This window comes from Cannabis sativa, chromosome 2, assembly GCF_029168945.1.
Source record: "Cannabis sativa cultivar Pink pepper isolate KNU-18-1 chromosome 2, ASM2916894v1, whole genome shotgun sequence".
In the NCBI taxonomy this organism is placed as follows: domain Eukaryota; kingdom Viridiplantae; phylum Streptophyta; class Magnoliopsida; order Rosales; family Cannabaceae; genus Cannabis; species Cannabis sativa.
The window spans coordinates 63,405,186-63,429,986 of NC_083602.1; the positions used below are offsets into that span (position 1 = coordinate 63,405,186).

A 24,801-nucleotide genomic window follows, 5' to 3' on the forward strand; every position below is an offset into this window, starting at 1 on the left:
CAACATGAGTGTTTTCAGCATGCTTTGTCCTCACTCGCATGCTTCTTAAGAAAACTTCCCAAGAGGTCACCCATCCGAAAATTGCCCCAGGTCAAGCACGCTTAACTATGGAGTTCTTTCGAGATGGGCTACTGAAAAACAAGATGCACCTTGTTGATATAGGTAGTACCAATCAATCCATTTAAGCCCTCTTCAACTGTGTAGTCCCATACCTACACAGTCTCAGAATCATTCCACTTGACATTCCCCAGGGGATGGCTTCAACTGATCAGCCATGAGATTCAGGAGTTGGGCGAAGAATGTACATGTCCGAGCCACATCAGACCAAGCAGGTTAAAGGTCTACCAGTGATGTATTTTGAAACTCTATTTTGCCACTGAGGCCGGTTGAAAGAAAAAGACTTGTAATAAAGTTTGTAAATATTTTTGGGATCCCAACTGTTATAACTTTTAGATTGCAAAGTTTAAATTATTACATGCTTTATTTTCATTCTGTTAATTACAAAAGTTTAAATTCCGCGCCTTTTTAATTAGTAATCGCGTTTACGGGATTAGGGTTTCGTAAGTAACTTGGGTAGCGTGCCTAATTATTTAGGGCGTTACAATGTATCAGAGCCTTGACCCAGCCGGAAGTGTGGTTGACGAGAACGTTAGACCCCGTAAGGGGGGCTGATTGTGACAGTCAGTAATCCCGTGATCCGTAAGGGGAAATACCGGGTAAGCTGTGCATTCCCACATCGCGTGGGGAAGGTCAAGTGGGATGATTCTGAGACTGTGTAGGTATGGGACTACACAGTTGAAAATGGCTTAAATGGATTGATTGGTACTACCTATATCAACAAGGTGCATCTTGTTTTTCGGTATCCCATCACGAAAGAACTCCACAATTAAGCGTGCTTGACCTGGAGTAATTTCAGGATGGGTGACCTCCTGGGAAGTTTTCGCAGAAAGCGTGTGAGTGAGGACAAAGCACGCTGGAAACACTCGTGTTAGTTTGTAGGGTCAGTCATCAATCCAGGAAGCAGCTAGAGTAGCTTACTCGTGTATAAGAGCCACTATTCCATGGGTGTAAGGGCCCAATGGAGGCTTGAAGCGGGGACGTTACAGAAGGACTGCTTAAAGTCTGTCACATGCCTAGTGATGTTTCACCCTCTGAATTTTGCAAGCAAAGCCATTATTTGAATTTGTTTTGTCCACCTTTAGCCTTTCCCTGTGAAAGCCAAAGGTTGCCACTACAAAATTCAACATGACTCTCACTTATTGAAACAGACCTCAACATAGGATAGTTGCCCACGCCAGGACGCAGGCCCAGCTTTCCCTCTGGGAAACCAAAAGCTTGCCTATACTCTCCCTTATGAGATCTATGTCATGAAGGAACCATTTCGGGTTAGCAACCTAACTAGGTTTTCACCTACAATCCCATGGCTTTTCCTTACGGAAGCTAAGAGATTATTGCTAAAATTTCAAGAATTCCCCTCCAAGTAGTCATGGAGAGGAAAGACATGGCCTGGATGAATAGTACACTTCCTGGAGCAAAGAAGGACCGCACTTAGACGTCCTCCTCGAAGATTGGAAAAGGATACGAGTTAAATTTCAAGCAAATAACTGAGAATTTGAGACTAAAATTCCCAGCTCATTTGGGAGGTATGGTGCGCCCGGTTGCTGATGACTGCAATTTCTTACATCCATTTGCCAAAGTTATTAGCTCATTGTACATATGCAACCAAAAGCAGGAAATTTTTTAACCAAGTCTTCCCAAGGGAAACGCGCTTGAATTCTTTCCTCAAAGGCTAAACTTAAGTATGAATTCGGGGATAAGATGCGTATTTGGCCAGAATTCTTGAAAAGAAAAATCCACCCAAATTCCTTCTTACAAATCTTTGTGGATTTCTTAGAAGTTTAGTTCATCGAGTTGTATAGTTGGCTAACATGTTAACAAGGACTGAGGTAAGAAAATTTCTCAAAAGTCTAAGGCAATTGTGAGCATTACTCCAAAACTCAATCTGGTAAAAGAACTAAAGCCTGAAGAAGATGTGTGAAAAACTGAAGGCTCATTTCCGCAAAGGAAACTATCTCCGAGCTTACCTTAAGCAAGTGGTCTTCCCAAGCGGGAGGTCAAGTAGCGGGAAAAAGCACTACAACTTCGGGGCAAAAGGGTAAAACCCATAAATGATCCCTGAATCGACTAGGAGATGAGTAAGATTAATGAGAAAGGTTGAAAACACTGGCCGTTGGAACCAGATGTTTCAATGACATAACCAGCCCCTAAAAAGTCTACCAAAATAAATCTCCAGAAAGAAATGCCAAAAAACCTTATATACTATTACAAATAGCCCTCGCGACCAAAGCAAAATAAAATTATCTTTGCGACTTGAAAAGTGTAGCAAAAGGGATATATATTAAAAAAAAAAAAAGCGAGAGAGAAAAACAAACAACAATAACAATTTAAAAAGCCTGCTGCAACTCAAGACTGGGCGCCACTAGACGGGTTGGAGGTTTCTACTCCAGATAACCGCTCCACCGTCTCCCGATAAAGGTCATGAACGACCCTCATACCTCGTATGAGGTGAGTCTGTTGAGCGTAATTAGCCTCCAACAACTAATTCACGTTTTTCAAGCCTTCAATCTAAAGCTTGGCCTCGGTAAGCTTAACTAGAAAGGTGTCTTTAGTGTGGTGCAAGTCACGGTTGTTCGCCTTGACTTGCTCTAGTTTTATCACCAGCGTGCTGGCCTCCTTAGCAGTCTTCTCAGCTAGCAAAGCCACCTGTCGTAATGAGCCAAAATGAAAGAGCCACGTATCAGAACAGGGGCCAGAGCATAACAAGAAAAAAGGAGAGAAAAAGAAAGTCTCTTAAAAAAATTTCCCCAACCGCCTGTTGCTTGGCAAAATGGGCCAGTGTGAAGACGTCCACGCTACTGCAGGACGCTTAAGTCTCCATAGGCAGCTCTGAAGCGTTCCCGACCACTTAATCCAAAATTTCAATGGAAAAGAGGGTGGCCTCTCTCCCTACCTTGAAAACCATGTGCTTTTCTAAGCCCTCTACTTCCACGGTTGGCCTAGCAGAGGGTAGGGTGTGCAGGCCATCCAAAATTTTAGCCTCTTGCACTACCAAGAGCAGCAGCCCGTCTACGAACTAGCACCTTCTTTGCCTCCAAGTGCTCCTTTAGGGCCTTGTTCACTTCTCTCTCCTTCTGCATATTAAGAGGATTGAAAGGAATGGTTTTCCTTGGGAAAGTGAACCCAACGGAGGTTATTTATAGAATGGCAGAAGGGTAGTATGACTGAGGCTGGCCCAGCCTCAATGGTGGATCATGACGCTGGGGTGGGTCCTATTTCAAAAGTGGTTGCCTCAGGCATTTGCCTTTTCCTACCAGCGACATTTTCGCATACCACTTTAGAGGAATTGGTCCTTTCCATCGTAGACCTGATATACCTGCCAAAAATTGGTACAAAGGTAAAATGGGTCAGTACGACACAAGACCCTAGTACTCTCACTCCCCATGATAAGGGCACCGTGCATCAATATTTCCAGAGCAAACAGTCGCACACAACATGCACTTTACAACTCCCAAAGAACTCTACCTCAAGTAAGTGTTGATAAGGAAAACTTATCGGTTGTTAAGGAGAAATGAGGTGGGTGATCCTGGTGTTGTGTCTTGGTCGATGCAATGCGTGCCTAAGAATAGAGTTGCTAGAACGATCTTGCAAGACAGAGGAAAAGATGGAACCAAATGCTAGAACTCTGGTACGACAGTTAGTAAAAAATGTAAAGTGTGAAATGGCTGTTGAAAGTATTTATTAGGCCCCAGGAAGAGGTACCTTCCACGAGAAGCGAACGGTTCGACTCATTCACCTAAAGGACGTCTGATGGTTGAATGAGTGGGAAGCTAAGAAGGTGTACTGACTCCTAACGGTTGGCTTCCACCGTTGCATGCATCATGAAAAGTGCTCAGCGAATGGAAAACCTATTCAATCCAATCATCGTTGTTTTTAGTATCCCACCAAACACGCACCCAACACGCGCATAAAACTCAAAAGTTAGCATTTAAAGCCCTGACAAAATAATAAAGGAGATAATACCTAATGACAGTGACACTTTGGTTGGAACCTGATGACGTGATGTAATGAATAGTTCATATTTCCGCACGTGCCAGGAGTCACTGGGGAAAAATACTGCAAGCTCCCTGACCATGGTACGTCTCGAAAGCTTGGGGGGTAAATGTTATCTGCGTTTTCGTAATCGTGACATGTGGATTTTAATCAAGAAAGGCTAGGAAGTCATTAGTCAACCAACTTCCTCAATTGATGTTCTAGGAGGATAAAAGCCCCAACTCACGAAAAGGGCCTCCATGACTAGGAGTCCCCTAACTACCAGTAATGCAAAAGGGATCCGTGAGCTGAAGTCTTCCCAGTCTTGGAAAACGAAGCCATCTACTCCCGTGAAGAGTATGAGATTTACCTAGAAGGACCAAGGCAATTTAAAGATGCGCCAAATTGGGCTACACGTTTAGCCCGCGGAGGCTCTGCCTATACGTGTCGGACTACAGACCCAGTAACCAGGCTTTTTCAGGTACAACGTCAGAGGTTGTCTCCCACAACATGCTATTCTACAGAGCATGCATGTCTCATCGTACCTGACCAAATGATCCAACGACTAGGGATAAGTGAAATTCAAAAAGAAAAAGCCTTGGGACGACAAGCGTAGGAGGTCCAGCCTGTACGATCTGACACCCATAAATGCCATATGGGAAAATGCTACTTACCAATCCAACGGTCAGATTTCACCCAAGGATGATCAATCCATGCCAACACATGAAGAGAAGTTGACCTATAAATGCCCCTGAAAAGCATAAGATAAGGGGGGGACTTTTTCCAAAAAGAGAGACCTTTTTTGTGGGGCAAGACTCATCCTTCACCATTCTGGGCAAACACCTCTGTATTAAGCCAAACAATATTATACCTAAAAAACTCATAAATATTCCTACTAAGCTTCCTCTTCTTTGAGAGGAACACAGGGGAAAGGAGTTCTAGTCTATTGTATTTCTATTTGCATAAGCAGTTACTGACCGTTGTGCCTAATAAAATAGACTCATGGAATAAGGATAGTTAACGCCTGAACCACGTAAAAATCTCTTATTTGTTATCCTGTTATTTATTTTGTTGTTCCTTTCTTAAGCTCTAAACACTACAAAAAAATAGGTCAATGTCGGCGGGCCCGGCCCCCCGTTATTGATCTATCTCGGTGGGTCTGGCCCGCCGTAAATTTCAATGCCGAGATTGGTGGTGAATCTATCTCGGCGGTCCCGGCCCTTCGTTATTGGGAACATTCTCGGCGGGCAAAGCCCGCCGTCAATTATGATGCAATCTCGACAGTCTATGACCGTCGAGATAGGTATATTTTTATCCCAATTTAATATTTTTTGACACCTATCTCGACGGGCATGGCCCCTCGTTATTGGTCAATATTTGCAGTCTAAAGAGCCCCCCGAGATAGTGTACTGGTGGAAAAAAATAATTCTCCCTTCTATTACTGTGATTGCATACAAAAACTTCCAATTCAAATATAATTTGCAAAATAATATTTCAATACTTTCAATAGTATGTAATTCATCTTTTAATATAATAAAGTATTACATAATAATATATATTGTAATTAGTTCAAAAGTTTGACAGTAAATATAATCAGTCATATATACTTAATAAAATTTAATCTAAATCATGGCATATACTCAGTTAAGTAGGAGACCCATTCTTCACGCACTTCGTTGATCTCATCCATTGAGTATGTTTTCTGACCATAACACTATAATATAAAAGTCAGTCAAATTTTATATATATATATATTAGTTTCTTTATAATTTAAAATTTAAATTATATTATAAAGATACGGTAGCTTAAACACTACAATAGTAATTTTTCATTTAGTGATTAGTTATATATTAATTTTTTTATTTGAAACAATTATAAACTAATTATAGGAATCAACATTTTCTTTGAAATAAAAATCATTTAAATTATATAACAAAATTAAGTACAAAATACATTCTAATTATATTATAATAAAATTAAAGTATACATTACAAAATATGCTAAGTCCTTACTAATAAAAACTGTACACAAAATAAGAATTGCCTAAAATTAAGATATTCAAACTCATCTAATATGCTTACTAATTCATAATTAATTAAAAGATAAAAAAAGTATACCTCTAGCTAGCCAGCAAACCAATCAACACTTGGAAGAAATCGTGTTCTCCCTTCAATTTAGAACCTTGATGATTAACCACAAAACCTACGAACAAATACAATTATTAAAAAGTTCAAAGGATAGCCTTTGTTTCATGTGATCATGTCCTTTGACAAACTTGAAAAGCTCATGCAGACACAATAGAAAAGCAATTAAGTGTGTTATACATCCTGCATGTGGTATATATATATATATATGGGTGACTATTCAATGGTTACATTTTTATTGTGCCTATATGGTTACATTTTTCTTTAACCTGTAATAGCAGGTTACTAATAGGTAGACTTTCCTTTTTTAGATTTAATTAATTATAATTAACTATTTTCTTAAAATAATTAATTAAATAGACATTCCTTTTTTAGAATTATTTAATTATAATTAATTATTTTCTTAAAATAATTAATTAAATATTTAACAAGACCTCTTTTAGCAATTAATATTTATATTTAAATCCTTACTTGAATTATTTTAATAATTAAGCCATTTAATTATAATATTTACAATAAAATTTATTTTTTTTACAAAAATTAAACTTCTTTTGACACAAATTAAAATTCTCTTCTTATAATAAATTTTCAAATAATTAATTATTTTTAAATGATATTTAATTATTTTGTTACAATTATATGAACTAAGTATGAGACCTCAAGCTAATCAATTGATAACAAGTGCAGCCATTTTTTCTCTAAAATATCCTTTAACTTATATCATTTTGTACTTTTTTAAATATTTAAATAAAAAAATTAAATAATTAAGTGTAATAATTTAAAATTAAGATTACAAGTATAATAAAATTTAAATTATGAAATTACATGTGTATAATTTTAAATTATAAAAAGTTTTGCTATAAAATTTTAAATAATTTAAGTATAAAAAAATAAATTGCTAAAAAATCCTTATATAGTAATAAATTGCAAAAAATTAATTAATAATTATAATTAATTTAATTTTAAAATATAATTAATCTTAATTAAAATTTTATAAGGAAATAAATGATTAGGTTACTTTCAGGTTACAAGTTATTTATTATTTATTTTTATTTAATTTCCAAATTAATCACAACCATTTAATAGTAATCCAATGGCTTAAAAAAATGTAACCATGATGGTTACAATAAAAATGTAACCATTGAAACCTCTTCCATATATATATATATATATATATATATTAACATATATGTATGGAAAGAGATCAGCTAAAGAAAGCTAAAATCCATGCACGGTTATATTTATTTATTTATTTTGTTTAAGCTACTTTTTTTTCTATAAGAAGCTACATCAAATAATTAAATTATGTCTCCTTTCTTTTCTCATATATTTGTGGTATAAGTGAGTAGCAATATATGTACATTCCATGAAGCTTTTTCAATCAAATTTGATCGACTACGGTACTGTATCAACTTGAGTAAGATTCCCAATCCAAAATTGTCAAAGATACAGAGCATTCATCCCATGTATATATAATTTAATTCAAGATAATCATTTGGAAAGATTAAATTGTTTATATTTCTTGAAACTTTAAAATGCCAATTCACAAGAAAAGATTCATGTGCTATATTTCAAACCATAATGTCCTACATACTTGAAGCAAAATACATTTGTTTTTACAATAATCCCAACACAAATAAGACACCTCATCTTGAGATTATACCAATACTAATTGAGTTTTGTTTGTAGCATATTATATTATACCACAATGTAATTTTTGTGTGAAGAAATGAGACCAAAATTTAATTTTGGGCCGCAGCATGTACAATAAAATAGCAAACACTCACACTATAACCATATAACACAACCCACTTTTTTTCTCACTTAATATTCTCATAAATCCAACCATATAACCCACTCTCACACAAAAGATACATACAAGTATAAATATATCTAAATGTATATTAAGTTCACATTCACAAAACACCAAACAAGAATAACAACATAAAATTAAAATCCCCGAAACAAAAGCAATATGTACACAATTTCTTGAACAAGAGTGACATAAAAAAAAATAATTACTAATTTCATATTTTCCCAAACCAATGAAAAGATAAAGCAATCTAAGATTCCTAAGTGAGCATAAGGAAGTAAATTATGTAGAGAAATTGAATTAGTGATGAATAATATTGTGTCCTAATTTCCCACTTAATAATGTACAGGAGGAATGTGCAAAGAATGAGAGACTTAGAAGCATAGGTGTGTGAACTCTGAATAGCAGAGTTCAGATCAAAATAGAGAGGAGGAAAAAGGCAGCAGAGGAAGATGGATGGAGAAGATGAAGTGAATGAATAAAAGAGAAGCTCAATCAGAGATTGGCTTTAGTCATTGCATTATATAGGAGCTTGAGTACAATGTACAACTTAGGAAAATTCATAACAGATATTTAACAGACCTAACCAACTAAATAACCAACTCTGTAACTAACTTCTAACAACCTTTATAACCGGTTTCTCTAATATCCCCCCTCAAGTGACACTGGTCTAAGCCAAGTGTCAACTTGTCATACAAAAATTGGAAAGATGTTGTTAGAAGTGGTTTAGTAAAGAGGTCTGCTAGTTGGAATGCGGAGGCAACATATCGAACATCAAGCTGTTGGGCAATGACTCGATCTCGGACAAAGTGAATGTCAACTTCAATGTGCTTTGTTCGAGCATGAAACACAGGGTTTGAAGCCAAGGATCCTGCCCCCATATTGTCACACCAGAGAATGGGGCATTGAGGTAGAGAGATACTTAATTCGGTGAGAAGGGACTGCAGCCATATGAGTTCAGATGTGGCCAAGGCTAAAGCTCGATATTCGGATTCTGTACTTGAGCGAGCAACAACGGTTTGCTTTTTCGAACACCAGCTGATCAAATTTCCTCCTAGAAATATACAGTAGCCAGAAGTGGATTTTCGGTCATCATGACACCCGGCCCAATCTGCATCCGTGAAGCCTTGGAGATCAAAAACTGTTGCTGGTTTGAAGAGTAATCCAGCATCTGTTGTTCCAGCGAGGTATCTCAGTACTCTCTTGCAAGCAGCCCAATGTTCTGAGGTTGGGGACTGCATATATTGGCTCAATCGATTGACAGCAAAGGCTATGTCAGGCCGTGTCATGGTGAGGTATTGGAGAGCACCTATGACACTCCTATAAACTGTTGGATTGGTCATAGAAGTTCCTGATGCAGCAGTGAGTTTAGTAGTGGCACACATGGGGGTCGGTTGAGGCTTGGAATCAAGGAGTTGAGTCTTGGAGAGAAGGTCTCGTATATATTTTTGTTGTGTTAAATGGATTGCAGTAGTTGTTCTTTTGACTTCAAATCCAAGGAAGTATTGCACAGGGCCAAGGTCTTTGAGAGCAAATGCTTTGTTGAGATCAGTGATTAAACCTTGGATATGTGAGGGATCAGCTCCTGTGATAAGAATATCATCAACGTAAACTAAGATGAGTATCAATTTACCATTTATGGTGGTGAAGAAGAGGCTGGAATCGGCTTTGCTGTTCTTGTAACCCCAATGAATTAATTTGTCTTTGAGAGTGTCAAACCAAGCCCGAGGGGCTTGTTTTAAACCATAGATTGCTTGGTGCAATTTACATACATGGTTTGGATACTCGGTGCTAACAAATCCTTGAGGTTGAGCCATGTATACATCCTCTTGAAGATCTCCATTTAGAAAGGCATTATTGATGTCTATTTGCTGAATTTCCCAACCATAAGTGACAGTCATAGTGAACATAATGCGTATAGTGCATGGCTTGATAACGGGGCTGTAAGTTTCAAAGAAATCGATCCCTGGTGTTTGTTGAAAACCTTTAGCAACCAATCTTGCCTTGAGTCTCTCCACAGAACCATCAGCATTATATTTTATTCGGTACACCCATTTGTTTTGAATCACAACCATGTCACTTGTACGAGGCACCAAAGTCCATGTTTTCTTTCTTTTTAAAGCACCAATTTCATTCCCCATTGCAGCATTCCATTTTGGATTAGCAAGGGCAGCCTTGAGTGTAGTAGGTTCTTGGTCTTGGGTAGTGAAGGCAGCAAAGGTTTTTGGTTTAAAAATTCCCATTTTGGACCTGGTGACCATAGGGTGTTGGTTGTGAGTGTGAGCAGGTAAAATATTTTCTGGTGTGGGAATATTGGTACTGGTTTGGGGACTGGCCGAGAGAGGTGGGTTGCTGGTGTGATCTGTGATGTTGGGAGAGTGCAGTGGGGTTGGAGATTGAGGTGTAGGGTCTGTAGGAGGAATTAGAGGTGATGGAATAGGTGTATGAGTAGGGACATGAAAACTATTGCTGTCAATGGCTGGGGGAGTTGTGTTATTACTGCTGGGAGCAGAAAATAAGATGTTGTAAGGAAATTCTTCCTCATTGAAGGTAATACTTCTTGAAATATAGACACGGCCAGAAGGGTGTAAGCATCTATATCCTTTAGAGGAGATGCTGTACCCAATGAAAAGACACTTTGATGATCTAAAAGCAACTTTATGTTGTTCATATGGTCTTAGTAAAGGGAAGCAAGCACAACCAAACACCTTGAGCATGTTATAATCAGGTTTTTGATGAAAAAGCTTCTCATAAGGGGAGATGTAATTGAGAATGGGTGTGGGAAGCCTATTAATGAGATAGGAGGCAGAAGCAAAAGCTTCCCACCAAAAATGTAAAGGCATATCAGCTTGAGAAAGGAGAGTTAAGCCCATTTCAACTACATGTCTATACTTTCTTTCTATTCTTCCTTGTTGTTGGTGAGTATGGGGACAAGAATTTCTTTGGACAATGCCTAAAGATCGAAAAAGAGCATATAGGGGTTCAAATTCTTTGCCAAGATCAGATTGGATGCTTTTTATTTTAGTTTGAAAGAATCTTTCAACAAATTGATTGAAGTGAAGGAATAGGCCATGCACTTCAGATTTAGCTTTCATAGGAAATATCCAAACAAACTTAGTAAAATCATCCATGAAACTGACATAGTATTTGAAACCATCATTGGAAGAATAGAAGGAGGGTCCCCACACATCAGTTAGAATCAACTCGAAAGGTTGAGTTGTTTTATTTTCTGTTCTTTTAAAGCTGAATTGGTGAAGCTTACCAATTTGACAAGCATCACAAAAATCAAAAAGTTTACATTTTTCATTAGGTACAACAGTAGATAAAATTTTTCTCAAAATAGGGAAAGAGGGATGCCCAAACCAACAATGCCAAATGTTGGCAGTCTTGGATTTGTTGTAGACAGGATTACTGGTAGTGGTGTGGTTATAAGCACCTGGTTTGGTGACTGCAGAGGACTGTTGAGGGCTTGAAAATTTGGAAGAGGAGACTTGAAGTTTGTAGAGGCCTTCACTGAGATGGCCCTGAAGAAGAACTTGCTTGGTTCTCTTGTCCTTAATGAGACAACAAGAATCATCAAATTCAAGAATAACATGGTTATCTTTTGTAAATTGTGATATGCTGAGTAAGTTTTTGGTGATATTAGGAACATGAAGAATATCTTGTAAAAGTAAAGATTGATGTGGGAAATTGGTAAGAATAGAACTATGGCCTATATGATGAATGGGAAGAGTTGAACCATTAATTACAACCACTTTGGCTTTACCCTTATAATCAGCTGCAGAATTGACATTGGAAGTGTCATTAGTCATGTGGTGCGTGGCACCTGTATCCAGATACCAAGCAGATGAAAAATATGTTGTTGCAGCAGGAGTGGAATTCGATTCAGTCAAGAATGCTTGAGGATTGTCACTGTTTGATGAAGTGGAATTATTTTGGCCTGGTGCAGTCCCATTGAAAGTGATATCGAAGCGATGATAACATTTCACGGCTGTGTGTCCAACCCTTCCACACAGTTGACACATTGGTCTTTGGCCTCTTCCACCTCGATTTCCATTGTTGAATCGGCCTCCCCTTGTTGAACCACGATAGCCTCTGGTATAATTTGAGCCTCTTGTGCTGCTGATGTATTTGTATTAGCAATATTGGCCTGAACGTTGTGAAGAGTTTCAGTTGTGAATTGCTGGATTCTCATCTCTTGGCTTTGTAACATGAATTGAACCTCTTGAAGAGTGAGAGATTCAGTTCTTGAAGTAAGATTCACAACGACAGATTCGAACTCGGATTCGAGACCACTTAAAATGTAAAGGATTAAGTCATCATCGGCTATTGGTTGACCAGCTGCAGCAAGATCATCGGAGAATTGCCTCATCTTTAACATATATTCTTCGACAGTAAGGGCACCTTTCTTGGTGGTCTGAAGAAGATTTCGAAGCTGTAATAATCGAGCTCGAGATCTGGTAGCATACAGCTGGGCAAAAGTGTTCCAGATCTCAGAGGAGGTGCGACAACAAATCACATGACCAAGCATATGTTCAGACATAGAATTCATTAGCCAATGCATCAAGAATTGACCAAAACGCATCCATTGAGGAAGAGCAGGGTTAGGGATATTACCTGCAAGAAATTCTGGAAGAGGGAGACGAGTGCCAAGAATTTATCCATCCAAATCATATGCTGTAGTTGCAGCAAGCACCTAAGATCTCCAAATGGTGTAATTGTGACGATCCAATCTGATGTTGAGAGGGAGAAGATTGTTGTTTGGGAGGGGAACAAGGGCTTCTATTTCTTGATTTGCAGCCCGATTTTGTTGTTGATTTGTTCTTTCACCTTCAGGAGGTTCAGTTCGAACTCCTGAGTTTCTGCCATTGTCGCCACTAATCGACATGGCTCTGATACCATGTGTGAACTCTGAATAGCAGAGTTCAGATCAAAATAGAGAGGAGGAAAAAGGGAGCAGAGGAAGATGGATGGAGAAGATGAAGTGAATGAATGAAAGAGAAGCTCAATCAGAGATTGGCTTTAGTCATTGCATGATATAGGAGCTTGAGTACAATGTACAACTTAGGAAAATTCATAACAGATATTTAACAGACGTAACCAACTAAATAACCAACTCTGTAACTAACTTCTAACAACCTTTATAACCGGTTTCTCTAATAATAGGTTCATAAGTTTTGTGTAGATAGAAACATATGTGACAAAAGCCATGTTGATGAGCTCATTAATGGACTCATTCTGTGTTGATCCACCTATTGATATCATATGGGCACTGAAGATGTGAAGTTTTCTTTTTTCCTTTTTCTTTTGCAGAAACTACAAAAACAATTATTGTCTCTTTTCATGTACAAAAACTTGTGTTGTGTTCATTTTTTTGTTTTATATATTTACTCACAGCATATGCAAAAAGGAAAAGTACTTAATAATCCATTTCTTTTAGCTGTTGAGATGAAATTACATCTAGCTCTTAGCTCGAAAAAAAAGATTCCTAATCTCCAAAATTTCTCAAATAAAATGGAATAAATTAAATAAAAATGCTAAAATTACATTGTAAATACACACAAATAGAAATCAATTAATACAAAATTCTTGATAAAAAAACCTTGAAAAAGAATTACCTTGATTAGGGCTTTTCAATTTCTTCCCCAACAACATCATCATGAGCATCATTAAAAACTAAGTAGTACACGGAGCACTGCAAAGAAAAAGAAAAATGCATCAATTAATCATAAACCTAACCTGATTCCTAATTTTTCATTGAAAATGCATAAAGAACCATTTTTGGCAAAAAAAAAAACACCATTTTCAGCCAAAAAAAAAAATAATGAAAAAAAAATCAAAACTCACCAAAATGAACCTCCAATCAATTCTCAAGCTTCCTTTACGTTGTATGAAGCTTACCCAAACATATTTCAATCTAAAACATTCAAATGCAAACTAATATTTCAATAATTTACTAACTTTTTAGACTAAAATAAGTTAACAACTATTAGGATAAGAATATAAAAAAAAATAAAAAAATAAATCAATAGTATATATTTAAGCTCACCTTTTTTTTTTTTTTTGAAATGGTTGTGATGAAATAGAAGAAGAGAACATCAATGTTTGAAATTTTAGATTAGGGGAGAATGGCTGCCATTTTCTTTATGGGGAAGAACATAGGGTTTTTTTTTGAAGATGTAATGGAAAGAAGATGAAAAGAGAGGTTATATGGGTGGGCTGGGCTTTTTTTGACCAATCTCGGCGGGCCAATATAGGCCCGCCGTTATTGGTAACCACAGCTGGACCAATAACGGCAGGCTTATATTGGCCCGTCGAGATTGGTCAAATTTTAAGTTTTAGAATGTTTTTTTTGAAAAAATCAGGCCTATCTCGACACGCACACGCGAGCCCGTCGAGATTGCTCAAATTTAAAGTTTTAAAAAATAGCAATAACGGCGGGCCCCCGCCGTTATTGCCATGCTCAGAATTTTTTTTAAGAAAATCAGGCCTATCTCGACACGCACACGCGAGCCCGCCGAGATAGGGCTGCCGAGATAAGCCTTTTTTTTTGTAGTGAAAAATATTTAGTTGCTGAAAATCTTGGTAAATAGTAAATATATGGTTATAGATAATATACGATGAAATTTTAAAAGTGATAACAATAATCTTATGAGGTATATTATCACCAAAATAATTATTGATCATATGTGCATGAGGATGAGACATATTCATGTTGCATTCTTATTTTTGTCTGCTATGGTTTTTTCCTAACAAGGTTTTTAACGAGTCAACTTTAAATCATGCTAACATACTTGTACTTTATGAAGCAAGAAGATAATGTGTGGGAGTGAGATCATTGACATAATATATTCGGGGAAACATATGGATTACATTCAATAAAGCAGTATCAACATTAATAATTCTCTATGAAGATTATACTGCTTGAATTGTGCAACTAAAATGAATGTATAATGAAGGGGATAAAATCAAACCCATTTCACCAAATTCTTCTTTACATGCAATCTTCAAGAGAGTGGTAATATCAACAAATTCAATCAAGTGCCAATCTTATAGACTTATTCACAAAGTCATTACCAACGTCAATATTTGAGACTATTATTCACAAGAATTAAATTCGCCGATAAGAAGATCTCCATAAATGCCTAAATAAGAGTGAATAAATTCATACTGCACTCTTTTTTCTTTGGTCGAGTTTTTGTCCTTTTAGGTTTTCTGACAATGATTTTAATGAGGTAGTTATTATGGATATCCAATGGGCAGTGTTATATGGATGTCCAAATCACCCAAATCAATGCATTAATTATCACTATAAATGTTTCATTACATTTCTTTTTATTTCATTGATTTAATTTTTTATTATTCTAGTCATATTTTTGTATGAATAGGGGTTCATCCTATTGAAATAAATTACTGAGAAATTCTCATTCTCATTCTCTCTTCTTCTTTTCTCCTTATTTATTTTGTATTCTTCATAGTAATTTTATAGCATATTGTAAATTGTTCTAAATTTCTCAAAATTATTTAATTAGCTACAATATACACCATATTATAAAATAATTTAAAATTATAACTATCAATTTTAATATTTAATTTGTATAAAGAAAATCGTAATTGGTATCTAAACCCTGGAAGCAGCCTAGTTAGGAAAATAAACTTGCATCTCCAATGGTTAAATTTTTGAGGATACTTACTTATGTGGAATGTTTATTTAGCAAAATACAAGTATGCTATACTATTGAAGATAAATTAGTGTTATCATAGAAATTGTGTTGATGCAACTATATAATATTGATGCTATCTTTTTATTTTTATAAAAGAAATATAAAATTAAAAGTATATAAATAGTGTGACAATATTTATAATTAAAACAAATTTACTCAGGAAAGGAAGAGCCTTTCATTGTCTCCTTTAAATGATGGAGGGCAGACGTGTGAGTGTTTGATTGCACCTGTGTTAAACAAGATTAAAGTTAATGTTGATGGGGCTTTATTTGAACAAGAGGGGCGGTTTGGAGTGGGCTGTGTAGATCATCATGGAACCATGGTAGAAACTTTCAAGAAGGGAAAGGTTGGGTATGTCCAACCCAAAATTGTTGAGATCATAGGCATCAAAGAAGCTTTGAGTTGGATTGCGACTCATCCCTGGGACAATGTAGTGTTAGAAATGGATAGTTTGGTGTGTGTCCAAGTAGTACAAAGTAAAATTTTTATGTCCTCACAGTTTGGTCTTATTGTTCAAGATGTTAGGAATTTACTTTTGACTTTATCTTTTGTTGAGTTATGTTTTGTTAAACGATCTAAAAACAAGTTGGCTCATTGCTTGGCAAGAGACTCTTGTTTCTCTATAGGTTGTGTGTTTCAGTTGGAGGATTCTTCCCCTGAAGTGTGTTCTATTGTTTTGAACGAGTTTATTAATTAATAAATCTCCTAATTTATTAAAAAAAAACAAATAATATATGAGATGATAATTATATTATTATATAAAAAAAATAATGTTAATGAAAAATAACATAAATTATTATATTTTGGAAAGAGAAATTTTTAACCAATTTAAAAAAGGGTAAATAGCGGTATAAGTACCAAAGTTTTGAGTTTGTAAGCGGCATAAACCCAATGATTTTTTTAGTGGCATAAGTACTCAATGCTTGTAAAACTGTAATTTTTCTCTATTTTCGTCAGTACATGCTCCGTTTTAAATTTATTAAAAAAAATTTAGAAGTAACTGATACTACATATTTTTCGTCGAGACTAAATAATCTAAAATTTTGGTCTTATATGTGTTCTGTTTAAGATAATAATAGAGTCTGTTATGATAAAACTGGAAAAGAATTACAGTTTTATAAACATTGGATACTTATGCCTTAAAAAAAATTATTTAATTTATGCCGCGCTTACATTAGGTAGTTATGACACTATTTATCCTTTACAAAATTCTCCTATTCGTAAAAAAAAATTACAAAATAAAGAAGTTACCCACAACCTCATGCATGTTACTGTGTTACCCACAAATTCACAATAACACAAGCAAATGAGCCCCACAACCAGTTCACTCTCTTACTAAAAAAGCCTTAATCCATCGAAGCAAAGTAAGAAAATGCCTTAAACCAACATAACAGACAAAAGTGCTTTACTTTACTTTCATCAGTTCCCATTTGACTATTTGGATTTCTCACTTTGCTTTCTCTCTTTTCTCATCTCCATTTTTTGAATCCACCATGGAAATCAAATGCCCTTTCCGCTTCCTCTCTCTCATCTTTCTCTTCGCCGGTTACTTCTCCACTCTCGGCGATTCCGCATATTCCATCGGCATCAACTATGGAACCGTCGCAAACAACCTTCCGCCGCCTTCCCAAGTCGCTAAGTTCATCAAGACTCAAACAACCATCGACCGGGTCAAGATCTTCGATGCCAACCCCGATATACTCCGAGCTTTTGCAAATACCGGCATCGCCATCACTGTAACTGTCGGAAACGGCGACGTTCCGGCCCTCGCTAAGCTTTCCGGTGCTCAGTCATGGGTTGCAAACAACATTTTACCGTTCCACCCTAAGACGGTGATTAATCGAATCGCCGTCGGTAATGAAATCCTTGCCACATCGGATAAGGACCTCATCGCCCATCTATTACCGGCCATGAAATCTCTTCACTCTGCTCTAAAACTAGCTAACGTTACCAGTGTTCAAGTCTCGACTCCTCACTCGCTGGGCATACTCGCCGTAAACTCGGACCCACCGAGTTCGGCTCAATTTCGAAGCGGTTACGACAAGGTAGTTTTTGCTCCGATGCTTGAGTACCACAGAGAAACCAAATCCCCGTTTATGATAAATCCGTACCCGTTTTTTGGGTACGCAGACTCGGTTAGTAATTACGCTCTCTTTAAGCCAAACGGCGGCGTTTTCGACAAGGTGACGGGAATTAACTACACCAACATGTTCGATGCCCAGATGGACGCAGTTTTCACGGCCATGAAGAAGTTGGGATTCGAAGACGTGGATATCGTCGTTGCCGAAACGGGTTGGCCCTCAGCGGGTGACCCGAACCAGCCAGGTGTGAGCCTAGAAAACGCCTTGTCGTATAACGGAAACCTTGTGAAGCACGTGAGTTCTGGTAAGGGAACGCCCTTAATGCCAAACAGGACTTTTGAGACCTACATTTTCTCTCTATTCAATGAGAATCTCAAACCCACTATCTCGGAGCAGAATTATGGGTTGTTCAAGCCGGATCTAACCCCTGTCTACGATGTGGGCATTTTACGAAATGATCAGGTATTTTTTTCTATTTTAACTACATTTGTTCACCGATTATAAATTGACACGTGCTCGTGTTTATATATGCTTTCATGTTCATTACCTTAGACAATCATAACCTTTCTAAAGAGCTCTGACACTTGCCAGCATAACTCTAGTGGAAGACAGAGAGAACACCATGCAAGTTGTTGAATTACGAAAATGTCCTGTACTAATTGTTTTGTCACTCTACCTTTTAGGGTTATTTTAGTCCTGGAAAGTTTACTTTTGAGACTCCTTAGGCAACATTTTAAACGAAGATTCCTTTAACTTGCGGCGGGGGCAACGGTCATATATATAATTCACTACCAATTAAACTTTTCAAAAAAGATAATTAAAAAACTATTCTTTTTCTCATCATAATATTCTTATTTGTTCCAGGCATTGGGTCCATCTTCATCTGTGGCGCAAGCCCCATCTTCCGTCGGTGAAGCCCCATCCGCCGTTGGCGAAGCCCCGTCGGCCCCACCCGCCTTCGGCCAATCTCCAACGGCCCCATCAGTCGTTGGTCAAGGCCCATCATCTAACGTTGATCAAGAAAAGAGGTGGTGCGTGCCTAAATCGAACGTGTCTGATGAGGAATTACAGAAGAACATAGACTACGTGTGTAGCGTCAAAGTGGACTGCAAGCCCATACAATCTGGTGGGCCGTGCTTCGAGCCCAACACAATCAGATCACATGCGTCATATGCAATGAACGCTTACTATCTGAAATTTGGACCTCAGGATTCCAATTGTGACTTCAACCACACTGGAGTAGTTACCTCAACCGACCCTAGTAAGTTCCAGCGTTATTTTCCTTGTTACTTTTACTGTTTTACATTTATTATTTTGTTTTTTTCTCTTTTAAGAAAAAGAGTAGGTTGAAAAAATAATAATAATTAAGTTTGAGTTCACACACCTATTCTATTGTTTATTAAAGAAATAAACATGTGACGTTACTTTGTTTTTTTTTTACTTGTGGTAGGTTATAAGACTTGCACGTATCCATTTCATAGTGTGGATTCAAAGTTGGAAAAGTCGGCCGCAGAAGGTGGCCCTGCCAAATTGTGGACCCTCGTTCAGATATTTATTGGAGCTGCTTGTTATACAATATCTAGATTCTAGACACCTCACTTAATAATTTGTAATTTTATTGTTTATTTATTATCTATTTATTTTGTTGGGCTATTTTTCTTGTAAAGTATGATGGGGACACGTGGCAAATTTTTGAGTGTTAGAGCTGGGGCTGCTCGATTGCATTGGCTCGTATTTTATAGGTATCTAATAATATTACAGACATATTATGCTCTTTTGCTTTGTAGGATTAATTGAATTTGACGGTATAATCAGTGTTATGGTTAGGCATAATGGAAGTCCGGATACATTGGTCAAAAATTATTTATCTCAACCAATAGGTGGGATAAATAATTTCATAGAGGTGGTATTTTTTTTTTTTTTTTAATTTTGTAAATATATTCTAAGTTTAAAAAGATTTTATCAATTTACTAATAGATTTTTTTTATCAAAAATTTATTTATTAAAACTAGGCAATATAGTCACTCTTCGCGCGGCTAATTTAATTTTTTTTAATATTATAATAATTAGTTACTTAAAAATATAATTCTAATATATAGTAAAATTGTAAATATATTATCTTATTTCATATTATTTATTAATAATTGTATTCTAATTTATTATATGTAGTATTTATTAATAATTTATTAGAAATTATTTAGAATTATTTTTAGTTATTATTGTATCTCACTTGTTGTCTCATTGTACTGACTTATTTTTATCACCTTATCTCACCTGTTGTCATCACTGTATCTCATCCCTTGTCATTACCGTAGTTCACTTGTAGTCGTCACTATTGTATTTCCCAAATCTATATCGTAATCTTAGATTTCATCTCGATTTTTAAATATTTTTTTAATATTTTTAAGACAATAGAGAAAATTCATTAATTTCTTCTGTTATTATTAGTTAATACGTTTTAAAAAAGTAATTATTTTTTTTAAATATCTTAATTAAAAAAATATATATATAAAAAATGTGATATTTTAGTTATGAGAAATGCTAAAAGGAAATCCTTCTTGGTATCACTATTAGTGTAATTAAGTATAGTAGGTCTTATATAACTAAAAAAAATAAGATTTATGAAATATCGCTAACCAATCGTAGGGTGCCACCTATGAAAGGTGTTGGGCACTACTGGTGCCCAATAGCAATGCTCTTTAATTATAATTATGTGATACTTGACATTAAAGTTATCGTTTCAAAAAAAAAAAAACGTAAAGTAGGCTTTTGTTAATAATTAATTAATATGTTTTAATGAAAATTTTAAACGTGGTAAAAAGCAATTGAAATAATATTTCAAGTATCACATACAACTGATTCTTTTTTTATTATTATTATTATTATTATTATTATTATTATTATTATTATTATTATTATTATTATGAATGAAATAAAATAGGATATAAAATTACAAATTTAAAAATTTAATTTATGTAATCACTTTAACTTAATTTTTAATATTAGTACATAAATTATTTTTGAGTAATAATATTCTTTTGAATCACATTTTTATTATATATAGATAGTTTTTTAAATTGTAGCTTTTAATATTTTTTTTTATATAAGTTAGTTACTAAATTATAGATTTTTTAATTCATTACTAATTTAAATATAGTATATTTTAATTATTTACTTTTTTTGAGAAAATGTAATTAGTTACTTATTCTTTTTTGAAAATAATTAGTTACTCATTCTTAAGAAACTAATATATTTTGAAAAATAAAAATTAAAAAATCAATAAAAATCTGTTAACAATATCATATATATATATATATATATTTTATTTTTAATTATTAAATCGTACTGATTGATTATATTTACATATATATATATAGAAATTATAATAGTTATTATAATTATATTTTAAAATTTTGGTAAATAGATAGTTTTTTTTTGAAATTTTTACACCAAAAATACAAATTACACACTTTATTACATATAAACCTACACACGGTTAAAACAACTTTTTTACCTTTTCTCTATATTTTATTACACATATACCACATACACATCATATCTATGCACCAGTCACGTCAACTCATCTATCAACCATCATGCATCCCTCAATCACTTCCCTCTCTCTTTTTCTTTTGTTTTCCTTTGATTTTTTTATTTCATTTAAGTTTTTTTTTTTTTTGAAATAACAAATAACCTCCATTGTTGAACCTTAACTTCCCACGATTCCTCAACCATTTTTCCTCTCATTTTTGTTCTTCAAAATTTTTTCAACTCCCACTAAACCATCCCATAACCTTTTTCTCTCCCAATCTTTATATAAAATGGATGTGACCCGTTCTTCTTCATCTCCTTCCCCTGTTCAAAAAAAAAATTCAAAATGGGTTTGAAATCACTAGCTAATAAAGCTAAGGGGAAACGTCCTTTTATTGAGGAGGAAGACTCTGATTTTGCTCCTCCATTAACGAAGCGTGGGAGAGCTCCTCCTAAGAAGAAAACAAAGGTCCGTGTGCAAGAAAAAATGGCTGAAGATGTTTATGGGAAAAACAATAATGTTGGTGCTGCTGTTCGAACTGAGGTTTGTTTTCGGTTTCATTTTCGTTTCCACCCATTTTAAACATTTTCTTGTATTTTCATTTCATCGTTTTGGTTTTTTCTGGTTTGTGATATTTTAAGTTTTTCATTTTAAAATTTCGTTTGGTTTTCTTTGGATTTTTAGGACTTTAATTTTGTTTAATCAATTTTATTTTGTTCTTGGGTTTGGCATTTTAGTTTGTTTCTTATTACTTTCGTTTCATTTTTGTTGTGTTTTATGTTCTGTTTGTGTTTCTAGTTTTTTTTTAGATATTTTGAAACATTTGTTTTTGTTTTAAATTTGTTCTAATCGTTGGGTTTTAGTTTTTTTTTTCTAGTTTTTTAATAGTTTAATATGTTTATGTATGATGTGTTTTGGGAATATTATTAGGTATAGTTGTTTCGTCGTTCTTTTTAGGTAACAATTCGATTTAGATGTTTGTAGTTTATATTCGTAGAGTTGTTTCGCTTGTCAAGCTTGTTTTTAGTTTTTTTATAGTTTGTATACTTTTTTTTTTTTTTTTTTTTTGAGAGGTAGTTTGTATACTTGTTTATTTACAATTTATATGGGTGACTATTCAATGGTTACATTTTTATTGTAACCATATGGTTACATTTTTCTTTGACCTGCAATAGCAGGTTACTAATAGGTAGACTTTCTTTTTTTAGAATTAATTAATTATAATTAACTATTTTCTTAAAATAATTAATTAAATAGTAGACATTCCTTTTTTAGAATTAATTAATTATAATTAACTATTTTCTTAAAATAATTAATTAAATATTCAACAAGACCTCTTTTAGCAATTAATATTTATATTTAAATCCTTACTTGAATTATTTTAATAATTAAGCCATTTAATTATAATATTTACAATAAAATTTATTTTTTTTTTTACAAAAATTAAACTTCTTTTGACACAAATTAAAATTCTCTTCTGATAATAAATTTTCAAACAATTAATTATTTTTAAATGATATTTAATTATTTTGTTACAATTATATGAACTAAGTATGAGGCCTCAAGCTAATCATGTCGATAACAACTGCAGCCATTTTTTTTTCTAAAAAATCCTTCAACTTATTTCATTTTTTACTTTTTAAGTATTTAAATAAAAAAATTAAATAATTAAGTGTAATAATTTAAAATTAAGATTACAAGTATAATAAAATTTAAATTATGAAATTATATGTGTATAATTTTAAATTATAAAAAGTTTTGCTATAAAATTTTAAATAATTTAAGTATAAAAAATAAATTGCTAAAAGATCCTTATATAGTAATAAATTGCAAAAAATTAATTAATAATTATAATTAATTTAATTTTAAAATATAATTAATCTTAATTAAAGTTTTATAAGGAAATAAATGATTAGGTCACTTTCAGGTTACAAGTTATTTATTATTTATTTTTATTTAATTTCCAAATTAATCACAACCATTTAATAGTAATCCAATGGTTTAAAAAAATGTAACTATGATAGTTACAATAAAAATGTAACCATTGAAACCTCTTCCAATTTATATTTATTGCTGTTAATAAACTATAATAAAACTAAAATGAAACTATTAAGAAACGTTTAAATTTATTTCAGAAACTAACTATTTCTCAAAGTGTTTTCTCCTTTTCTTATTTCCAAAATAAATTCTTGCAAACAATTGAATTAAACTAATATAAAATAATGATGCAATTGTAAATCAACTTGAAAAACCACAACACTTAATTCAATTTAATATAGTTGTGGTCATTGTGCTTTTTCATCAGTTTTATTTGAATCAGATCAATTGAATTAATAGTTGTATTTTTCTCGTTTTGGTTTCATTTTGGTTGTTTTGCGGTTTTGAAACGAGCGCGTATTTTCATCTTCATGGTTCGCTCTGTACAGCTGAAGGCTTAGTGCATGTGGTATTTTTGTAAATATTTGTATGTGGACTGTATAAATGTTTAATGGGCCGGCCCAAAGTATTTTTGTAATTTTTTTTCCTTTTTTGTATTTTTTTGTTTTTTTCCCATTTTTTTCATAGCAAATAAATAAGGTAGTTGTTGCCCCTGATTTTGCCCAAAATACGTGGACCAACCGGATGATGACACACGGATGGGAAGGGGTTAGCATTTGAATAAAACAGCTAAGTCTTCTTAAAAACAAAGGATTACCTTAGTCATGCCTCCCGGAGAAGGCATGTAAGTCTCATATGCTCCCGAAGAGCAAGATGGCAACAAAGCACCTCCGGATGGTGTCAGATTCCATCTAAACAGTCACCTCGCATTTAATGCCGCATGGGAGGAGGCGTATTGAAACTGCCATACGCAATAAAGTCTGACGACACAACCCCCAATCTGTACCTACTAGGCTATGATCAATAAAGTCTAGTGACAGCTACTCTGTGAGGAATCGCATCAGTCAAAAAGGATTAAGGACTGCCCTCATAAAATCCTTACAGAACCTAGGGATTAGACCATGTATTACCCATGATATATTCATTGGGAATGTGTAACTTTACTAATAGTTACAGAAATGCATGTACCTTAATTCTAGGGATCACCCCACAAAAATACTATAAATACCCCCAAAGCTCATTAAAGAGGGGTCGAGAATTCTGGGTTTCATAAGAACTAGAAGAGTAAAAACTCACCAAGAACATTCTCTGTATTAAATACTATCATAAATATACAGACTCGTGGACTAAGGCTCATTAACGCCCCAACCACGTAAAAATCTCTCTCTTAATTTCTTACAGCTCTCCAAATTATTATTATTATATTGGTTGTCGAAAACTTCGGTCAACATTTTGGTGCTTTCATTGAGAGCTGAAGAAAGCATCTGTAAGCACGCACTGCGTTACAACAACACAACAATGGTGGAGACTCGAAGCACAC

At 34.5% G+C, this 24,801-nt stretch overlaps 1 protein-coding gene and 1 long non-coding RNA gene across 2 annotated transcripts; one reads left to right on the forward strand and one right to left on the reverse strand.

Annotated features, from left to right (window-relative positions):
- Positions 1 to 5,499: 5,499 nt before the first annotated feature.
- Positions 5,500 to 14,228, reverse strand: LOC115719442 (uncharacterized). Its single transcript, XR_009685991.1, has 5 exons — positions 14,096 to 14,228; positions 13,894 to 13,963; positions 13,665 to 13,741; positions 6,207 to 6,291; positions 5,500 to 5,803 (listed from the first exon to the last, which is right to left on the reverse strand). It is a non-coding gene; the product is annotated as an uncharacterized LOC115719442 (long non-coding RNA).
- Positions 14,229 to 16,888: 2,660 nt separating this feature from the next.
- On the forward strand, positions 16,889 to 19,622 carry LOC115719441 (glucan endo-1,3-beta-glucosidase). Its single transcript, XM_030648494.2, has 3 exons — positions 16,889 to 18,313; positions 18,716 to 19,112; positions 19,302 to 19,622. Exons 1-3 carry the CDS (start codon positions 17,264 to 17,266, stop codon positions 19,439 to 19,441), a joined length of 1,587 nt encoding a protein of 528 aa, XP_030504354.2. The 5' UTR covers positions 16,889 to 17,263; the 3' UTR covers positions 19,442 to 19,622.
- Positions 19,623 to 24,801: the final 5,179 nt, after the last annotated feature.

Excerpts from the sequence above, each read along its gene's own strand:
- LOC115719441 (XM_030648494.2), top strand. The coding sequence starts at position 17,264 with ATGGAAATCAAATGCCCTTTCCGCTTCCTCTCTCTCATCTTTCTCTTC. Across the intron at positions 18,314-18,715 it reads GCATTTTACGAAATGATCAG|GCATTGGGTCCATCTTCATC; the intron begins GTATTTTTTTCT and ends TATTTGTTCCAG. Across the intron at positions 19,113-19,301 it reads AGTTACCTCAACCGACCCTA|GTTATAAGACTTGCACGTAT; the intron begins GTAAGTTCCAGC and ends TACTTGTGGTAG.